Source organism: Halichoerus grypus, chromosome 2, assembly GCF_964656455.1.
Source record: "Halichoerus grypus chromosome 2, mHalGry1.hap1.1, whole genome shotgun sequence".
Lineage (NCBI taxonomy): Eukaryota > Metazoa > Chordata > Mammalia > Carnivora > Phocidae > Halichoerus > Halichoerus grypus.
Window position 1 is genome coordinate 166,826,605 of NC_135713.1, and position 20,592 is coordinate 166,847,196.

The window sequence follows — 20,592 nt, forward strand, 5'->3', positions numbered from 1 at the left end:
GCGCTGGCTAGACGCGCTCAGATATACTGAGTGAGCCCTGAGAAGCAGTCTCAGATCCTGACGGTGCAGCAGCCCGCAGCCTCAGCCAGGGAGTCCCAGCCGCTTTCAATGGAGGAGAAGCCCGGCCAGCCACAGCCTCAGCACCATCACAGCCACCACCATCCGCACCATCACCCCCAGCAGCAGCAGCAGCAGCAGCAGCCGCACCACCACCACCATTATTATTTCTACAACCACAGCCACAACCACCATCACCACCACCATCACCAGCAGCCTCACCAATACCTGCAGCATGGAGCCGAGGGCAGCCCCAAGGCCCAGCCTAAGGCGCTGAAACATGAGCAGAAACACGCCCTCCAGCAGCACCAGGAAACGCCGAAGAAGAAAACAGGTCTGGGAGGGAGGACGAGTGGGGGAAGGGGAATGGGGGTGGGGGGTAGGGGCGATGGGGGTGGGGCTGGATGGGGAAAGCGCGGACGCGGTCCGAGTGCTTGTGTATGTGTGTGTGTGTGTGTGTGTCTCTGTGTCCTGCGGGGCTGGGGAAGCCCCCTTCCATTCTCCCAGAGCCCGGCCTGGGCCGCGGGCTTTGCAGCGCCCTCTCCTTCCCCTCAGCACGGCAGAGGCCCAACCAGGCCACTGTGACCTTCCCGGCCCCCGCCTGGGCTGGAGGGAGACCCGGAGGGTCGGCCTTGGAAGTCCAGCCTCATCATTCCTTTCCCGTTTACCTTCCCGAGGCCCCGGAGGAACCTTAATTTGGTAGCCCTGATTTGGGGTGTCCATAGCTCTCCCCCCCCAAAGCCTTCGGGGTGTATCTCAAGAAGGCCTAGCGAATCCCGACTTGGGTGGTGTCGCGAGACCCTTTTGCAGGCGGCGAGGCGAGGGTAGGTGGGCAGAGTTGAGGAAGTGTCCTCCCTCACCCGCCACCCCAAGCCCACCTGTGGCCTTGGGGTTCCCCGTCTTGGGGGGGCGGCCGGGACCCCTCGTCTCTCGGGTCATTTCCACCTCTAGACGCCCCTTTCGGGCACCAGACCCCGCAGTCAGCCCTCGCGGCTCCTCGCGAGGCCGGCGCCCCGGGCCCGCTCCCCCCAGAGCCGGCGCGGCTGGAATGTTCTCTCCTCCTCGCGGGGCCGCTTCCTGTCCGCCATGTTGGAAGCCGATTCCTGTCACCGACTCCGGCCCACTGAGGAGCGGAGGGGGAAGGGTGTCGAGGGGGCTCGGCGCGGCGGAGCTGGGGGGCTCGGGATCCCCACCCGCGGCCGCCTTGCCCCCCGCACTGCGGGGGCGCCGTCGCCCCCGGCCGTGGCCGCCCCTCCCCCCGTCGCCGGCCGGGTTGTGTAACCCGGTGGCGGCCGCGCGGTCCCGGGCGGGTCCCTGGGGTGAGGGGCGGGGGCGGTTGGGGTGGGGGAGGGAAGCGGCCACGAGGGGAGCGGCCTGCACCGGGCCCCGCGCGCCGGCGGCCGCGTTTCCCGCTCCCGGGTGCGGCGGGAGGCGCGGGCGGTCCGGGCGGGGAGCCGGCCTGGAAGTGGAGCCGGGAGCAGGAGGCCGCGGGCGGCGGCCGCGGCCCTCCTTGGGGCAGGAGGGCTGGGGGGGGGGTACATTTTGGGTAGAGGCGGTGCCTGAAGGCCGGGTGGGGTACCCAGCGGGAACCAGGCTCCCCGGTCACGAGTTTCTCTGCCACAGGAACCTCGTCTCCTGCCAGGTTCGCTCACGACTCCGCCTCTCAGGCTTTCCTTTCACTTGGGCCCTTTCCCTCTAGCAGCTCATTTTTACAAAAAAAGCTTGTTTAGCTCCCTCAAGCCCCCCAGCATTTACGTTCCGGGCTTGGGTAGTGATTTCGAGGAGAGCGATTAGAAAAACGATTGGATGGGGGGAGAGGGCGAGTTTTTCTTGACCCCTATTTCTTGTCCTTAAAGGAGAAACGAGGTGGCTCATCCATGAGGTTGGTTCACTACCATCTTGCCTCGGACGAGGCTTTTTTCCATGTAAAAAGGAAAGGTGTTTTTCTATTTTCAAATTGATGCCGAGCCCCAAAGTCTTGATTTGAACAAATGTTAAATTGAGAGTAAAAGTCATTTTAGAAAACATTTGAGAAGAAATGAACTTAAAAGTTTGTAACCAGGCAGATTTTTACAAATTAAAGATTCCTTATAAATTGAAGAGAAATGAAGGGAATGGTAAGAAAATGGATGTTAAATCCAGCATATCAAATGTGATACAAGCAGTTACTGAGAGCTGGAGAAAAATTGCTGCTCTATTGAAGACTTAATGTAAATTGAAGAGTGAAATTGGAATGCCAGATTTTCCACTTTTGGGGGCAGGGACATCAGGTGTGCAGTAGAAGTGAACATAGATATTATTTAATCTTAACGGATTTGGAACAGCTTGAAAACTATTAGAAAGTATACAACACTAAATGTTTTAACCTTAGGTCTTTTTCAACTTAGAGGAAAGAACATCTTACTTTATTATGGTTGCTTGGAATATAAAGCAGTATTACTGTTCAGATTGGAAAATTGTATTTCGTTGGTCAGGTATTAATATACCCCTGCAGGCATCGTCTCTGCATATAGAAGCAGCCCCTGAACCATTCAAGGTGGCATTCTTCAAATTAGTATGTCTTATCCAGGAAGAGGATAAAGAGGGGAAACTGGGCTTAGCAGTTTTGAGAGAATGTAAACAATTTGGGATGAACAGTTTTCCATGTGTGGCCTGGTTACAGTACTGTGACTTCAATATGTATAATGCTAATTTACTAAGAAAACTAGGAGCATTTTTGAAATGTATCTGTAATATGTTGAAGTGGGCTTTTATGACCCGTTACCCACAAACCTATAAAGAGGAACCTGTTTTCTTTTTCCAGAAGAGGGCGCAAGAGAGGGCCAAATGTGTTCAGTAATTCCGGTTTCTAATCCAAAAGCTAGATTTATCAGGACTGAAGTTTTGCAGAGTCCATTTGAAGTAGGGTTAGATGCTTTAGCATGACAAACCTGAATAGTGAAAGTGCAGAGAGCTCTTTGACTTCTCTCAGTGATTCTGTGGTGTTTGCATTTTTCTTAAATACCTAAGTTTCTAAAAGAAAATGTTTCTGGTACGTTTTGCATACCAACAAAGTTACTATAGAAAAAAAATTTTTTAAGACTTTATATGAGAAAGAGGGTAGCACGATGGGGCGGGGCGGTGGCGGTGCTGAGGGAGAGGGAGAAGCAGTCTCCCCATGAGACTAGGACCCTGAGATCATGACCTGAACATAAGGCAGACGCTTAACCGACTGAGCCACCCAGGTTCCCCTGGAAAAAACTTTAGTTAAATGAGAAATGCTATTTGTTATTAAAACTTAGGAGTAGAAGTATAGTGGCTTTTGAGCTGTTATTAAATTGTTTGGTGATTCCTGATATTGGAACCACTAAATACTAGTAATTTTAGGAAAAATTATCCTGGTTCACTTAAAAGTCTTGGCTTTGGTCCAGGTTAGTTTGGATATTGGAATTTTTTTAAGACTGCTTGCTTACCTTTGAGAAAGTTACAACTAATGGGCCCAAGAGTACAGACCTTTGTTTAGCCTGTTGGCATGTTAAATGGTATATGTAGTTTTTCTTTTTAGTCTAGAGTTGTACACAGGTAAACTTGGATCTGTTAAAAACGTTGAGAGCCTCTATTTAGGAACTTTTTTAAGAAAAAAGGAACCTTTCAGAAAACACCCTAAGCAGTGATCTCTTCTTTACTTGTAGTTTCATAGTTAGAATTTTTCCACCAAAGTTAGATTTGATTGGCTGTCAAAAAAAAAAAAAACTCGGCAGTCAAAAATTACAACTCTACAGAAGTTAAGAGCTTTAACAAAACATTTTTTATGGTACAAGTTTTGTGCCATTCAATCTCAGAACGGTTATAGTCTTGAGTTATTTTCTGAAAGTTAATACAGTAGAAGAAAATACCTTTATTTGTTCATTCTTCACGTCCTTATCTTTTTCTCTGATACGGAATGAGTGCCTTAAAATTATAGTACATCCTGTTGTACATCTTCCCAGACTATGTTCTATTCCACATCAAATTCTTTTAAAACAATGGTTCTCACACTTGTAAAAAAACAAAAAAAAAAATCCTAGATGCTTTATGTTTTTAAAATTCACAAAGAGCTTTTACTGTGGGTTATATATCTGTTGATTACCATATTGGGAATTAAAACAATTTCAAAACAAGAATATAGTTCACATTCCTTTTAGCCTTCACAGGCTAAAGGCCCACAAGAATGAATGAAAGTGACAAAGGCAAATTACTTGGTATTCTTATTGGACGCCCCTCCCCCAACCCCCTGAAAAGCTGCCTTAAATGAATGTGTGTGTATCCTTCTATTATGTATCTGTTTCTAATTATTTCTAATTACTTGACCTCAAAATGCTTTTGGGAACATTTCATAGAAAGGTGGTTAACTAATATTACTATTTTACGGGTAAGGAAATGGGAAAAGCTGTTGTTAGCCTAATTGAATAACGTATAGTAGTAAACTCTTTATGGTAGTTGAAGGTCTTAAACTTGAACACCATAACACTTTTTAAAATTAGATACCTTTCATTGTAGTTTTGTTTAGTAAATAATATTGCATCACTTGTAGGCAGTATTACATAGTGATAGGATACTATGTTATAGGCAGACTGGAGTTCAGATTTCCAGTTCTCTATGTTGTGACTTGGGCAAGTTAATTTCCCTGAGAGTCTGCTTACCCAGATGTAAAATGAAGAAAATGTATTTTAAAAGAGTTAGAAACATTGGTACATAGTTGTTTTGGTTTCATACATTAACAGTATGATCTAATGTCTGGGAAATGTCAAAATAAATTCAAGACCACTGTAGAAAGAGTTCATGAGTATTAGATTTTTGTTCAGCAGAATGCAGTAGGAACTGCTTATGGTGACTACCAGCCATTTATGGTTGCATAGAAAGGGATTTTTTTTTTTTTAAGATTTTATTTGAGAGAGCTCAAGAGAGCACGAGCAGAGGGAAGAGGCAGACAGTGGGGGGGGGGGGGAGAAGCAGACTCCCAGCTGAACAAGGAGCCCAATGATATGGGGCTCAATCCCAGGACCCTGAGATCAGGGCCTGAGTTAAGGCAGCTTAACTGACTGAGCCACCCAGGCGCCCCTAGGAAGGGATTCTTTAATTTCCCTGTACAATTAATGTATCAACATAACTTGATTTTTGCCCAGAGGGTAGCTCTGTTCTTAATTGTAAAGGAAATTTTATAACAGCCTTGTGAGAACAATGGGGAAGTTGGTTCTTTTAGGCGAGGGGTATTATGGCGTGCTGTTAAGAGGTCTTGTTCTTTCTGACCTCAGACTTTGGTTTGAATTCCAGCTTGGTTCAGTCTCTTGCTTGGTAGACTTCTGATTACTAATATGGGGCTCACAGGTGTTTTCTCGTAGTTGTGAAATAATAACAGATCGTCAAGCTAATGCTCATAGCATAGTGTCTTTAAATGTTAGGTACAACTGTAATTTATATATTATAATTGTAAAAAAAAACCAACACCTTTTTTTTTCCACCCTCTCTAGGCTATGGTGAACTAAATGGTAATGCTGGAGAAAGAGAAATACCTTTAAAGAGCCTGGGTTCTGATGAAGCTACCAGCCCTATTTCCAGGGTCCTCAATGGCAACCAACAAATTGTAGACACTAATCTGAAGCAGACTGTAAAGGCCAGCACCTTTGGGAAAGCAGGAATTAAAACCAGGAATTTCATTCAGAAAAACAGTATGGACAAAAAGAATGGGAAATCTTACGAAAATAAATCTGGAGAGAACCAGTCTGTAGACAAGACCGATACAGTAGCAATTCCAAATGGTGTTGTAACAACTAATTCTGGCTATATTACTAATGGTTACATGGGCAAAGGAGCAGATAATGATGGTAGTGGATCTGAGAGCGGATATACCACTCCTAAAAAAAGGAAAGCTAGGCGCAATAGTGCCAAGGGTTGTGAAAACCTTAATTTAGTTCAGGACAAAATAATGCAACAAGAGACCAGTGTCCCAACCTTAAAACAGGGACTTGAAACTTTCAAGCCTGACTACAGTGAACAAAAGGGAAATCGAGTAGATGGTTCGAAGCCCATTTGGAAGTATGAAGCTGGGCCTGGAGGAACAAATCGAGGAAAACCTGCTGTGGGTGATATGCTGCGGAAAAGCTCTGATATTAAACCTGGTGTGAGCAGCAAAAAGTTTGATGATCGGCCCAAAGGAAAGCATGCTTCTGCTGTTACCTCCAAAGAGGACTCATGGACCCTATTTAAACCACCACCAGTTTTTCCAGTGGACAATAGCAGTGCTAAAATAGTTCCTAAAATAAGTTATGCAAGCAAAGTTAAGGAAAACCTCAACAAAACTGTACAGAATTCTTCTGTGTCGCCATCTTCATCTTCATCCTCTTCATCATCTACTGGGGAAACTCAGACCCAATCTTCAAGTCGGTTATCCCAGGTCCCTATGTCAGCGCTGAAATCTGTTACTTCGGCCAACTTTTCTAATGGGCCTGTTTTAGCAGGGACTGATGCAAGTGTGTATTCTCCAGGGGGTCAGCCACTGCTAACTACTGCTGCTAATACTCTAACACCCATCTCGTCTGGGACTGATTCAGTTCTCCAGGACATGAGTCTGACTTCAGCAGCTGTTGAACAAATTAAATCTAGCCTTTTTATCTATCCTTCAAATATGCAAACTGTGCTGTTGAGCACGGCACAAGTGGATCTACCCTCTCAGACAGATCAGCAAAACCTGGGAGATATCTTCCAGAATCAGTGGGGTTTATCATTTATAAATGAGCCCAGTGCTGGCCCTGAGACTGTTATTGGGAAGTCATCAGATCATAAAGTGATGGAGGTGACATTTCAAGGGGAATATCCTGCCACTTTGGTTTCACAGGGTGCTGAAATAATCCCCTCAGGAACTGAGCATCCTGTGTTTCCCAAGGCTTATGAGCTGGAAAAACGGACTAGTCCTCAAGTTCTGGGTAGCATTCTAAAATCTGGGACTACTAGTGAGAGTGGAGCCTTATCCTTGGAACCCAGTCATATAGGTGACCTGCAAAAAGCAGACACCAGTAGTCAAGGTGCTTTAGTGTTTCTCTCAAAGGACTATGAGATAGAAAATCAAAATCCTCTGGCGTCTCCTACGAACACTTTGTTAGGCTCCGCCAAAGAACAGAGATACCAGAGAGGCCTAGAAAGAAATGATAGCTGGGGTTCTTTTGACCTGAGGGCTGCTATTGTATATCACACTAAAGGTAACTCATTTGTTCTTCTATAAAGATTCCTACTGGTTGATTTAACTTACATTAGCTGGTGTATTAAGGGTGAATTTTGGAAATTACTATGAGATTCTTTAAGAATTTGGAAACTAAGTTGAGAATAACAGTGGATAAGCAGCTGATAAACTAATTCAGGGTCTTTGGAAATAGTACTATTAAGGAATGTTCACGTTTTCAACTTAAAAGCATTTTTTTTTTTAATATGTACAAGTATATTTGACTTCCTACACTTGGTTCAAAGAGTGAAGAGGGGTGGGGTTGTGCCTAAAGGGATGACATATTTTCTCTTCGGTTCTTTTTAAAATTTTTCTTTGAACAGATGTTCGCTCTCCTTTGCTTTTTATATCATATGCTTCTTTATTAGTGAGCTCACTTGATAGTTCTAATTTGTGTAAAATGAGTAGGAGCAGTGTTTTAGAGGAGGAGTCCAAAAAGATGGAGTGTCAAACTATTTTTTCTCTTATACGAAGGAATAGTGGGTGCTGAATGGTAAATGGAAAATAATTTCAATAACTGCAACGGCAAGCCCAATTAGCATTGTAGGAACCAGGCTCTTGGAATCTGTACTTTCCATAGCCCAAAGCCTATGTTAAAAAAAGGAATCCGATATCTTTCAAGTTCCATGTGCATAACTTTTTTAGAATATGGTTTATTTGTGTCTTTTTTTTAAAGTTAAAATTAATTTATATGAGAGAGAGAGCAAGCATCGGGAGGGGCAGAGGGAGAATGCTGAGCAGGGAGTCCACTGCAGGGCTTAGTCCCAGGACCCTGAGATCATGATCTGAGCCAAAATCCAGAGTCTGTGCTTAACCACCTGAGCCACCCAGGCACCCCATTTGTGTCTTAAAAATATGCTGTATGGCGGGGCGCCTGCATGGCTTAGTTGGTTAAGCGACTGCCTTCGGCTCAGGTCATGATCCTGGAGTCCCAGGATCGAGTCCCACATCGGGCTCCCTGCTCAGCAGGGAGTCTGCTTCTCCCTCTGACCCTCCGCCCCTCGTGTGTTCTCTCTCTCTCTCTCATTCTCTCTCTCAAATAAATAAAATCTTTTTTTTTTTAAAGATTTTATTTATTTATTTGACAGAGACACAGCGAGAGAGGGAACACGCAGAGGAGGTGGGAGAGAGAGAAGCAGGCTTCCCGCCGAGCAGGGAGCCCGATGTGGGGCTCGATCCCAGGACCCTGGGATCATGACCTGAGCCAAAGGCAGACGCTTAACGACTGAGCCACCCAGGCGCCCCTAAATAAATAAAATCTTTAAAAAAAAAAAAAAAAATATGCTGTATGGCATAACTTATCCATACAGCAAATAACGAGGCTTAGTGAATGATGTTTACAACCTAGGTACTTTTGAGAACAGTGGTTTTCAGTCTTCCACTTCCATATTCCCCTCCTCCCCTAACAGAAATCTGTACCCCATGCATGCATACACACACCTAAGATATGCTGCACATTCCCATTTTTAACATTGGCTCATTTAGGCAGTGACTTGCAACTGCAGGGAAGGGGCAGCATATCATATAGTGGGGATGAGGTAATTACCATATTCTCCCTGGAAGAATCACTGCCTCAGAGATGAATAACAAAGCTATTTATGTGACTTTTAAGCAAATTGCCTCCTCTGCATACCTTTCCTTATCTGCAAACTGGAAGACATTAGTAAAATGAACAGATGTCCTTTTTCTATTTTTCTTCCCTTTAAAAAATGGGAGTAAGTAGTAGTATTGCCTTACGGGAGTTTAGGAGTAGAAATCCTGGCAGATAAAATTACCTGTCTTCACTTTTTTCTCCAGCACTGCTATTTGGAAGTAAATGAATTAACCAGGAAGTGGATGTTTTTAGGAAAGTTAGGGCAAAAAAATTGCTTAGTTTCTTAAGACTTGTGGTTAATTATCAGTTAAATTCTGCTGGGGGAGTTGGCGTTTTTGGTGGTATCTTCTGTGCCATCTGCCCTCCAGAGACCTTTATTGGGAAAAGCTTTACCTGAGTATTTTGTATTGGTGGTCATTGTGTGAACCTGAGAGGATATCTGATTATGTTCTTCCGTAACCTGCAAAAAAGTCCGGGACAAGTTGTTCCATTAAGTGGCGGTTGGCTGGTGGTTTTATATAGATTTTTATTATGGAGAATTGTAAGCCTTTTTAAATGGGAGTATTAACTTCTCTATTTCTAGGTATTCTGTATGCATTTTCCGTATAGGTAGGCTAACTAGATAGGAAATCAGTGGTATTTAGATGAGCTAAATGCCCCTACATGGATGCAGTTATATTTAATTTTGCTGATATTACCGAATGATTTGCTTTAGTAAAGTGCATCAATTTGAGTTTTGTAGTTGGATATTACTGAGATTAAATTGGTATTGATTGTCGCCCCCCCCCCCCCCGCCCGAACAATGGATAACATTCAGTTCAGTTAGTTCCCAGTGGCAGGTTCTTTGAATTACTGCCAAATGTGGATTGGTTCATTAGGTCACTAATTTTTCTTTGAATTTGTTTTGAATTACAACCTTTTGAAGATGTGCAGATCTTTCTCATAAGCGAAGGCTGGCTTTTTTTTTCCCCCAAGTTGTCTTAAACTCTAAAGGAGGTAATAAACAGTTTGGCTTATTGGAATACTTTAAAAGAGCACCTGTATTTTCTTGGTCCGTTAGTGTAGTCTTCTCTTTCAGCTTTCAAAGGCAATCGCTTACTGAGTTAAAGTTAGGCTCAGGAATAGAAGTTCTTAGGCATACCTCCTAACTTCAAAAATAAGCTCTTCAACAACTTTATTTGGAACTAGTAGGTAAGAGGGTGCTTGGTGTCAGTTTAGTAGGAATGGTGCATTTTTTAGATTAAACATTAATTACTTGCAGCCTTAGACTAATGTTCAGTACATTTTGAGGATATGAAATACAGATGCGATGAGGCATAAAAAAAGAGATTGGTGGGAATTCTAGTTCTTGGGATTTTTTTTTTTACACATTATGCTATTAACTTTTCTTAAACAGGAGGGTTAATCTTTATATTATCTGGGGGAATATTGTACCATTACATAGCAGTATTAATATTTATGGTGAGATGTAGGTTCTATTTTCTCTTTTTCTCAAGTGGCACTTAAGGGGGGTGAACTTTAAAGTGATATCTTTTTAAACTGACTATGAAAAAATTTATATTCAAAAGTGGAACCTATAATGAACCCCAATGTACCCGTCTAGCCTGAACATTTAAAAAGCATGGTCATTCTTATTTCACCTGCCTACCTTCACACTTTCTTTGGTAGCAGTGTCAAAAGCAAATTCCAGGTCTCCTAACATTTTGCTAGTTGATACTTATGTTAGAGTGATAGCTTTTAATGCACATACCCAGGACATATAACTGTTGCCTCCTTTAAAGCATTTACTTTTCAAGAGACTTGTAACACTAGACCCTTTAACTTTTTGAGGTGAATATTTGATTTTGAAATGGTCATTTGAAGTAATTTGATTCAAAAAAAGTCATTTGAAGCCAAATCTGTTGAAATAGGTTGGTGTGAGTTGTGTGTTTGGTCAGTGTTTGTTTAAACCAGGTTGATTTATCTTGCCTAACTAATAATGCACTGAAGGTTATCAAGCATTCAAAATGGTATTTTGGAGTATTCATGAAAAAATAATTTGATATGGTAAATTTTACCCAGCATGTAGAGATGCAAGGGGAGATGAATAAAATAAGGTGTAATTCTTGATGGTTGAAGTGAATCAACACGACAGTTATCTAGTATAAAATGTCCTTGAGGGAACACTAGGCTATAGTATGAAACTTTAAGAATTTGTTTCTCTGTTACCTCCATAGGTTATTGGCATAAATGATTTGATTTACTAGATCTGGGCCACACCCTGGAATAAAAATGTGTTTTAACTCACTAGGTGGTTCTCATTGCCAGCTAGGATTGGGAACTCCAAGTCTAGAGAGCTTTCTTCAGCTTAATCCTTTTTTTCTTTTTCTCTGCCACAGTTGTGCAGTAATATGTATGTGTGTATGTTTTCCTTTTTCCCTTACGATGTACTTAGAGGCAAAGTACTTTGCTTAGTTATGGAAGACTTCGAAAGGGTGAGTCCTTTTCTTTGAAGAGCTTAAGTAGAGGTGAAAACAATACACAAGTTTACTAGGCAAGATTTTAAGTGTCATACAGATACAAATACCTAGAAGACTTTAGTGGAAGGAGAATTTTTAATGGAGTAAAGGTGGGAAGAGTAAATGTTGGGTTTGTTTTCATGGAGGCAGCAGTATTTAAACTGAGTTTTGATGGATGGGGAAGATTTTTTGACTTACGGAAATGCAGAGAGGAGGAAGATAAAGATTAGATAAGTTGGAGAATCCTGAGTAAATGTAAATATTGGAAGGGTTCTGCTTTGGATGTGGTGAGGGAACATAGAAGGAAGGTAAGTTGCTACCAGATCATCAGATCAGTCTGGAGGCAGGTGGGGAGCCACTGAATGTCAGGGAGACAGGCTGGTGGAATGGAAGTAACTTAACTTCACAGAAGACAGGGGTGAATGCTGAAGTATTCCTAATTACTGTGTACCTGAAAAAAAATCATTTGTCATTTTTAAGCCTGGGCTTCTAAATTTATAAAATAGTACATCAGCCTTTGTTTTATTGTACACTTTTAAAAACTGAGTTGGTAGTATTACCTTGCATTCAGCTAGATTAATGTGGCACCAATTTGTAAGATACATTGGAAGTCATTTTTCTTTTTTTTTTTTTTAAAGATTTTATTTATTTATTTGACAGAGACAGCGAGAGAGAACACAAGCAGGGGGAGTGGGAGAGGGAGAAGCAGGCTTCCTGCTGAGCAGGGAGCCCGATGGAGGGCTCGATCCCGGGACTCTCGGATCATGACCCGAGCTGATGGCAGACGGTTAAAGACTGAGCCACCCAGCCACCCCTGGAAGCTGTTTTTCTTTCTTTTTTTTTTTTTTTTCTTTTTTTTTTTAAGGATTTTATTTATTTATCTGACAGAGAGATAGCGAGAACAGGAACACAAGCAGGGGGAGTGGGAGAGGGAGAAGCAGGCTTCCCGCCGAGCAGGGAGCCCGATGCGGGGCTCGATCCCAGGACCCTGGGATCATGACCTGAGCCAAAGGCAGACGCTTAACGACTGAGCCACCCAGGCGCCCCTGGAAGCCGTTTTTCTGATGAACTTTTGGAATAGTCTTGGCAGAGGAATAACAAGATTTTACCTTTTGTATTTGCAGTCATATGAATGCATTATTTATCTGAAAATAAACATTTTATTATTTTTTTTAAGATTTTATTTTTTTTGACAGACACAGCGAGAGAGGGAACACAAGCAGGGGGAGTGGGAGAGGAAGAGAGAGAAGCAGGCTTCCTGCCGAGCGGGGAGCCCGGTGCGAGGCTCGATCCCAGGACCCTGGGATCATGACCTGAGCTGAAGGCAGATGCTTAATGACTGAGCCACCCAGGCGCCCCCCTAAAATCCCTTTTTAAAAATAAATGTTTATTGGGGCGCCTGGGTGGCTCAATCGTTAAGCGTCTGCCTTCAGCTCAGGTCATGATCCCAGTGTCCTGGGATCGAGCCCCGCATCGGGCCCCCTGCTCGGCGGGAAGCCTGCTTCTCCCTCTCCAACTCCCCCTGCTTGTGTTCCCTCTCTCGCTGTGTCTCTCTCTGTCAAATAAATAAATAAAATCTAAAAAAAAAATAAAAAGGGATTTTAGGTTTGGGAATGCGGAAGCTGATCTACGGGGTATGAGGAGGCAGGAGACAAGTTATGGTTAATCCATCAAAGGGAAGGGGGACTATGTATACAGTTTAGACTTTTGTTTACGGAAGGATTTGAATACTAAATTTTCTCCTTTTAATACAATGCTGAAGAAGTATTTTCACCTTTACTGCATTTTATTATTATTGCTCCGTGATTGCTTATGGCATCACAGCTGTCTTTCTCATAATCTTATTAACAGGTGCCTGCAGATTTGACTTTGGTTTCAGCCCTAGTTGAATTTATTAGATTGGGGAAGGATCCTTTTGTCCCCCTCTGTAATACGGGACATACAGGAATGTTTGTAACAAGTAATTTAATGTGGTTGTGAGACCCTTTTTTTCCCAGTGACTTACCATTTTAGCATCCATATTAGGATGCTTGATTTTTCATTAAGTCTGCTTTATGAGTACAATAGTAATGAATTTACTTTGGTATTAGTCTGAAAAGTAACTTGTAAGGAATTTATAGAAGGTAAAATTTAACCCCCAGATTTTATTAGCTTACGTCCTGAAGGTGAGGGAAGAACCACCCATGCTATAAAAGCAGAAATTGTCTATTACTATCTTAGTAGTAGCAGTTTCGTTCCAAGCAACTTGAATTTGATATTTTACTCTAAAAGTAAACTGGATTAGAATAAGCATAGAAGTAGAAATGAACCAAAACCCAAAGCAAACCCTTAAGCTCCAAGTTTTTCTTTTTTTTTTTTTAAAGATTTTATTTCTTTATTTGACAGAGAGAGACACAGTGAGAGAGGGAACACAAGCAGGGGGAGTGGGAGAGGGAGAAGCAGGCTTCCCGCAGAGCAGGGAGCCCGATGTGGGGCTCGATCCCAGGACCCTGGGATCATGACCTGAGCCAAAGGCAGATGCCCAACGACTGAGCCACCCAGGCTCCCAAGCTCCAAGTTTCTAATGTATGTATCTAGAGGTGGTCCAGACAGTTCTATTTAGTTTGGTGTAGCTCCAAATTGGGAATGTAAGACTGAAGTTGATGCAATGAAAAGTTATATTAAGTATCTCCTAAAAAGGTGATGACTTCTAAGTACTTTAGTCAAATTGACTTGAAAATAAGCTGTTATCAGGGTGCCTGGCTGGCTCAGTCAGTAGGGCATGCAACTCTCAGTCAGTCTCTACTCCCACCATGGGGCTGGAACTCACAACCCCAGACCAAGAGTCGTACACTCCACTGACTGAGCCAGGCAGATGCCCCTAAAATTAAAAAAATTAAATAAGCTGTTAATTCTCTGGTATAGTCAAAATGGAAAAGAAAAGGGTGGGGAGAAGATTCTGACAGTCTTTGCAAAAGAATAGGGAGGTACTCCGGACTGACTGGTTGGGAAAGGAAATCAGAATAGCAAAACATGGTGCTAAGATACCCAGTAATGGCTTGATAAGGGATTGGAAGGCAAGATCAGTGGTAGATTGATCTGGGGGTTCTCAGTTGTAGCAGTCCCCTTGTTTGGCCTTATATTTGATTTGTTTCCTTTTGGGGTGGGAAGACATGCTTTTTATTTTTTATTTTTGTTTAGATTTTTTTTAAACTTATTATTTAGAGAGAGTGAGAGAGTGCATGCATAGGGGCAAAGGGAGAGGGAGACAGAATCTCAAGGAGACTCTTTCCAGCACAGCGCTGGACACAGGGCTCAGTCCCATGACCTAAGCCAAAATCAAGAGTTGGACGCCCAACTGACTGAGCCACCCAGGTGCCCTGAGACATGTGCTTTTTAAAATGTTTAAATGTTTTCAAAGGATTTTTTAAGGTACTAATTTTTTTTTTTTTTTTGAGAGGGAGAGAGCTTGAGAGTGTGTGTGGGCAGGGGTGGTGGGGAAGGGCAGAGAGAGAATCTTAAGCAGGCTCCTCGCCCAGCACAGAGCCCAGTTGCGGGGCTCAGTCTCACGACCCTGAGATCATGGACCTGAGCCAAAATCAAGATTCAGATGCTTAACCAACAGCCACCCAGGTGCCCCTTAAATGTATGTTAAACTGGGACAATAGTATCATTCAATTTTAAAAGTAAAAAAAAAATAAGCCTCAAGTTGGCTTTAACCCTCTTAGCTTTAGTCTTTTTCTTTGAAGAATTAAATGCTGAATTTTTCATTGGACCATATGCAGTTGCTGTTTTTGTAGGTCAAATCAGTTTCAAATGGACCTAATACTACTTTGTTACATTATTACTTCCTGACTAATTTATGAGTAGTATTTTATTGAAGTGTTTACATATTGCACCGAGCTCTGTGCGAAGCAATTGTGATAAGTAGATGAAAAGAGGGGATTCATGTCTTTAAGGAATTCAGTCTAAAAGGGAAACATACATGGAAAGAAATACATGACTAGTGTGACTGCTCTGTAGAAAAATATATAAAACGTGTTTGGAACATAGAGTTACCCCTAAAGGGGGTGAGAGGGTCAGGAGAGGCTAGTAGGATTCAAAAGAGAAGTGGAAATTGGCTTATTTATTGTACAAGGAAAGTCATAACTATTTTAGGTGGAGGAAATGGAATAGTATTGGAACATGCTAGTCATTTCAGAGTGCTTCAAGGAAGGTGAGTGGTGCAAGTTAGAAAAATCTTTAATTTAGTCATCCAGTTTATTTATTGAATACGGCTGTGTCAAATGCTAGAAATTTTATACAAGACAAACATCTAGTCTCCCTGTAGGCAGTGAGAATCCATTGAAATGTTTTGGTCCCTTTTAGGTTTATATTTTTAGAGGAAGAGAATGATAGCCATGGTGTAGAAGATAGAAAGTGAGACCCGATTAAGGGCAAGAGAGGCCCGTTAAAAGATGACATTGCAGAAGTGTTCGTAAGGTACCACTGCTTGAACCAGGCAGTGACATCTGGCCAGAGAGAGAGAGTGACTAGAAGGTGAACAGTGTCTTAACTTTGAATAAGAATTGCAGTAGTTGAACACTCCCTCCCTAAATTCTCTAATTTGCATTTCCTTAACTACCCACTTCCCTACTTGTTACATCTTCAGCATAACCTTCCTGGTACCATTCTCTTTTTCTCAAGTGTTGGTGTTCTTTCAGTCTCCTTTTCCTGCTACTCAAACTCCTCTGAGTAATCTCATCCAATTCTGTCACTGTGTATTAAGCTCAAAACTTCAACTGCTTTTACATTGAGTTCAGACCATGTATTTACAACATCACCACTCTAATTCTTTGTATATAAAACTGAATTCATTTTTTCCCAAACCCTAATTATTAGGTTAAATGGATCCTGTCTCTAACATACCCATTTTTCCCTTTCTATCTCTAATACAACTGTCCTAATTTCTTCACTTTTGCAGTAACATTTACTGGGCTCTTTTTCTGTACAGTAGTCCAACCTTATCCGTGGTTTTGCTTTCCGCGGTTTCAGTTCCCCGCGGTCAGCTGTGGTCTGGAAGCAGATGATCCTTCTGAATCGTCAGAAGGTCAGTAGTAGCCTAATGCGACGTCACAATGCCTATTGTCATTCATCTCACTTCATCTCATCATGTAGGCATTTTTTCATCTCACATCATCACAAGAAGAATGTTAAGTACAGTACAATTGAGATACTTGAGAGAGACCACACTCACATAACTTTTTTTTTTTTACAGTGTGTTACAATGGTTCTATTTTATTGTTAATCTCTTACTGTGCCTAATTTATAAATTAGACTTTATCATAGGCATGTATGTATAGGAAAAAACATAGTATACGTAGGGTTTGGTACTGTTTGCAGTTTTAAGCATCTCCTGTTGGGGAGAGGGGTCTTGGAACCTATCTCCTGCAGATAAGGGGGACTACTGTATTATAACTTCATCCATACTCTTCAGTTTCCTCAATCATTACTAGTATTTAGTACAATAATCTCATATTTTTAGTGACTTCCCTTCACCTATATGATGTAAATAGTAAACTTTCCTTTGTATGTGCCTTTGTGCTATCCCCTGAATAGCAGAATAGCATTTATCTTTGTGTGAATCTTTCCTTCTTAGTGACTTTTAGCTCTGTTCCCTGAATAGTTTTGTTCTTTGTCTAAATCTTTTTGTCTTAGTGACATCTAGCCTTAGTAAATAATTGTGACCACCAAAGCATAGGTTAGTAAACTTTTTTTTTTTTTTTAAAGATTTTATTTATTTATTTGAGAGAGAGAATGAGACAGAGAGCATGAGAGAGGGGAGGGTCAGAGGGAGAAGCAGACTCCCCACTGAGCAGGGAGCCCGATGCGGGACTCAGTCCCGGGACTCCAGGATCATGACCTGAGCCGAAGGCAGTTGCTTAACCAACTGAGCCACCCAGGCGCCCTAGTAAACTTTTTATATGAATGACCAGATAGTAAATATTTTAGGCTTTGTGAGCCATGGGGTCGGGCTCTTCCTTGCAGTTCTAGTTATTTGATTCTGCCTTGTACACAAAAACAGCCATGGGTAATATATAAAATGGGTGTGGCTCTGTTCCAAGAAAACTTGATTTGCAAAAACAGGCAATGGGTAGAAATCAGTTTGCTGACCCCTGCTTTAGCATACCTCATACTTATTAATTAATATCACCAAGCTTTGTTCATGTTGATGCTTCTGTCTAGAAAAGCTGTCTCTTCTAAGCTCACGGAGGCAGAGCCTTTCTGGTTTCACATCTATATCCCTAGCCCCCTAAATAGTACTTTTTATTCCACTTGGAATTTAGAACTTGTAGGTTATTGGACATCTATTACAGGAAGCATTGTGATAGGGAGTTATGTAGGAAGTAGTAGTAGTCTGCTTTAGAAAATTGAATGTTAAATTTTCTTTGATGAGGTGGCATAACTAAATACTTGAAAAATTTTATATAGTAAAATTTAACATTTGGATGGTGGCAGTCTAAATTGCAGAATTTTAATAAAATTGCCTACTTTGGTATATTTTAAAAGCAGAAACCTTCACTTATGTTAGCAAATTTGGTCCTGTGGCCATTTCTCAATAACTATTTGCATAACTGGGTGCTGGGATCCAACTTTAAAAAGAACTGGGAAGTAAAAAACCGTGTGGGGTGGGGGGCGAGGGCAGTATTAAAAGTAGAAAGATTAATTACTATGTTATGATTTTGTATAGTTGAATGTGCCTTATTTTGTTCAGCTTCTCTTGTGATAGTTAAAACAGTTACACAGAGTAACTTGTTTTGTATTTAGAATCTGCATGGAGACTTTTGTAACTTAAAAGAGGGCAAAAATACAATTTTTTCCTTTCCTATATATTCTCTATTACTAGCTTATTAGTCTTAGTATGGTTGTTTAAGCATAACATGTAATCGTGCAAACAATATTTGATTTATTTCCCCTTCTTTCTGATCTTCAGTTAAGTTTCATGGAAACTTGAAATTCTAATCAAGGACATCAAGTTGCTACTAGTTACAGAAGTATTTAATATTAAATAACTGGAAGGGGAATTGCATTCATTTCTCAGTTCAGCACTTCAATAATGTTGATGTATTTCTTGGCTAGAAGCTAGGTTGGCCCATGGCTAATTTTTTAGCTAGGTCATACATCCCTTTCCCCTCCTCAAAAAGCATGATCAATTTCACTACTCCAGAGCCCTTATTTGAATGTAATAAGACTTTCTTACCAGAAATCATTTAAAATCTACGTTTAAAACCTGGGGTGCCTGGGTGGCTCGTCGGTTAGGCATCTGCCTTCGGCTCAGGTCATGATCCCAGGGTCCTGGGATTGAACCCTGCATCGGGCTCCCTGCTCAGCGGGAAGCCTGCTTCTGCCTCTCCCCCTGCTTGTGTTCCTGCTCGGGCTGTCTCTCTGTCAAATAAATAAAATCTTTAAAAAAATAAAATTTATGTTTAAAACCTAAAGCTGAATGTTCTAGATTAAGCTAAGGAAATGTCTTCAATCCAATGAAGACCTTGGGTGGTGCAAAAAGTTATTTTTGTCTTTAAAATTTATATGTTTGCCTTTAAAGTACTCCAGTTTTTACGGACTCTTGAGTGTAGTCCCCCCCCTCTTCCCCCACCAAAAAAGGGTAGAGGGGGAAGGGCAGGTTGAGATTTGTGGTGGGGAGGAGAAAAGGAAATGTTATAGCATAGGTGGGTCAAAATGAAAAGTTGGTGTTTTTCTCAACATACAACTAAATACACATTTATCTTTACATTAAACAGACTTAATGAGCATCAGGTAATACATACAGAACTCAGGAATTTATTTGTTGCAAGATGTGAGATTTCTGTACTTTAATTAAAAGAAAAAATGTTTGTGTTGGATTAATGTTTTTGAAGTCAGATCAACCAAGAAAAGGCTTATCTTTGGACTTCTTAAAGTATGCCATTCTGAAGTACAGAAATGTGTAGGATAACGGCTCTAATGACCATTTCAGCTATTCCTAATTGTCTGAAAATAATAGAATTAGAAATTAGATTAATAGATATGAGTGCCATGACTAGAATAACCTTCCTGATACATCTTCTTTTTTCCAGATTAGATTGGTCACGTTCTCTCCCCTTCTTAGACCTAGGAGATGGGGATTTTCCTGCCAATCTTTGGATGGGTATCTGTCCAGTGAATTTTTTTTTTTGAGAGTGAGCACAAGCAAGGAGAGGGGCAGAGGGAGAGGGAGAAGCAGACTTCCCGCTGAGCAGGAAGCCCGATGTGGGGCTTGATCTCAGAACCCTGAGATCATGACCTGGGCCCAAGGCAGACACTTAACTGACTGAACCACCTAGGCGCCCCTGTCCAGTAGTCTGAAGCCCATAGCATCCATCTAAGCTCTTGGACCAAGTGACAACTAATATATTATTTCCCGGTCTTTGTTTAATCAGGCCTTTATTATGATACCTTGAATGCAATTTTATCTGGGTAATTACTTTATTTTGAATAATTAACCTGTTGTTCCAAACATCCAATTCTGGCAAATTTTCAAAACTTAGAAGTTTTTTAGGAGTGAATTTGGTGGGGGATAGAGGGGAGCAGGGAGAGTGTGATCTACTATTCTCTGATTCCAACAATAAACATAAAACAAAATAATAATTTGAGATTTATACACTTTTAGCCCTGAGGAGAGATTATGTTTTAACTTAACTATAACCCATGTCCAGATACATCCTATCTTAAGGAGCTCCAGTTTTATTTTTCATTAACTATAATTGGCCAGTGATAAATTATATGGAATACAATTACACAAAATCCAGTTATACAGAAGAAAAATCACGTTTTTGTCTTTCAGAATGGCAGTTGTATGGCCATGGGAAGAGCACTTATTCTCTAGTCATAGTTCATTCCTGTTACTGTGTAGTCTTTGTTTACATTATAAACCTAGTAGAGTATTTCCTTTCAAGGTATTGTAGTTCCTATTTTCCTGTTCTTTGGTTCTTGTGGTATAGTAGTCATCTATTGTCTTATTCATCAAACCTTCAAATGAGCCCTCTGTGAAGCTTTCTGGAATGCTTACAGATAGAATTTTTCTTGCCTTTTCTCTGTATGTGACTATAGTTCGGTCATGTACATATTTTCTTCACTGTAAGTTATCAAAGTAAGCACATTGTGATCACATTTCAATGGAATTGGAGCAAATGAGGATTGTGTTTACTAATAAATGGGTATGGATTGGCATT

General features: G+C 41.5%; 1 protein-coding gene across 1 annotated transcript in view; it reads left to right on the forward strand.

Moving 5' to 3' along the window:
- NUFIP2 (nuclear FMR1 interacting protein 2) overlaps positions 1-20,592 on the forward strand; it is a 31,031-nt gene continuing 10,439 nt past the window's right edge. The window contains exons 1-2 of the mRNA XM_036122131.2: positions 1-391; positions 5,547-7,271. Of these exons, the coding sequence (XP_035978024.1) occupies positions 109-391; positions 5,547-7,271 (2,008 nt within the window). The 5' untranslated portion in view covers positions 1-108. The remainder of the gene's footprint in view (positions 392-5,546; positions 7,272-20,592) is intronic.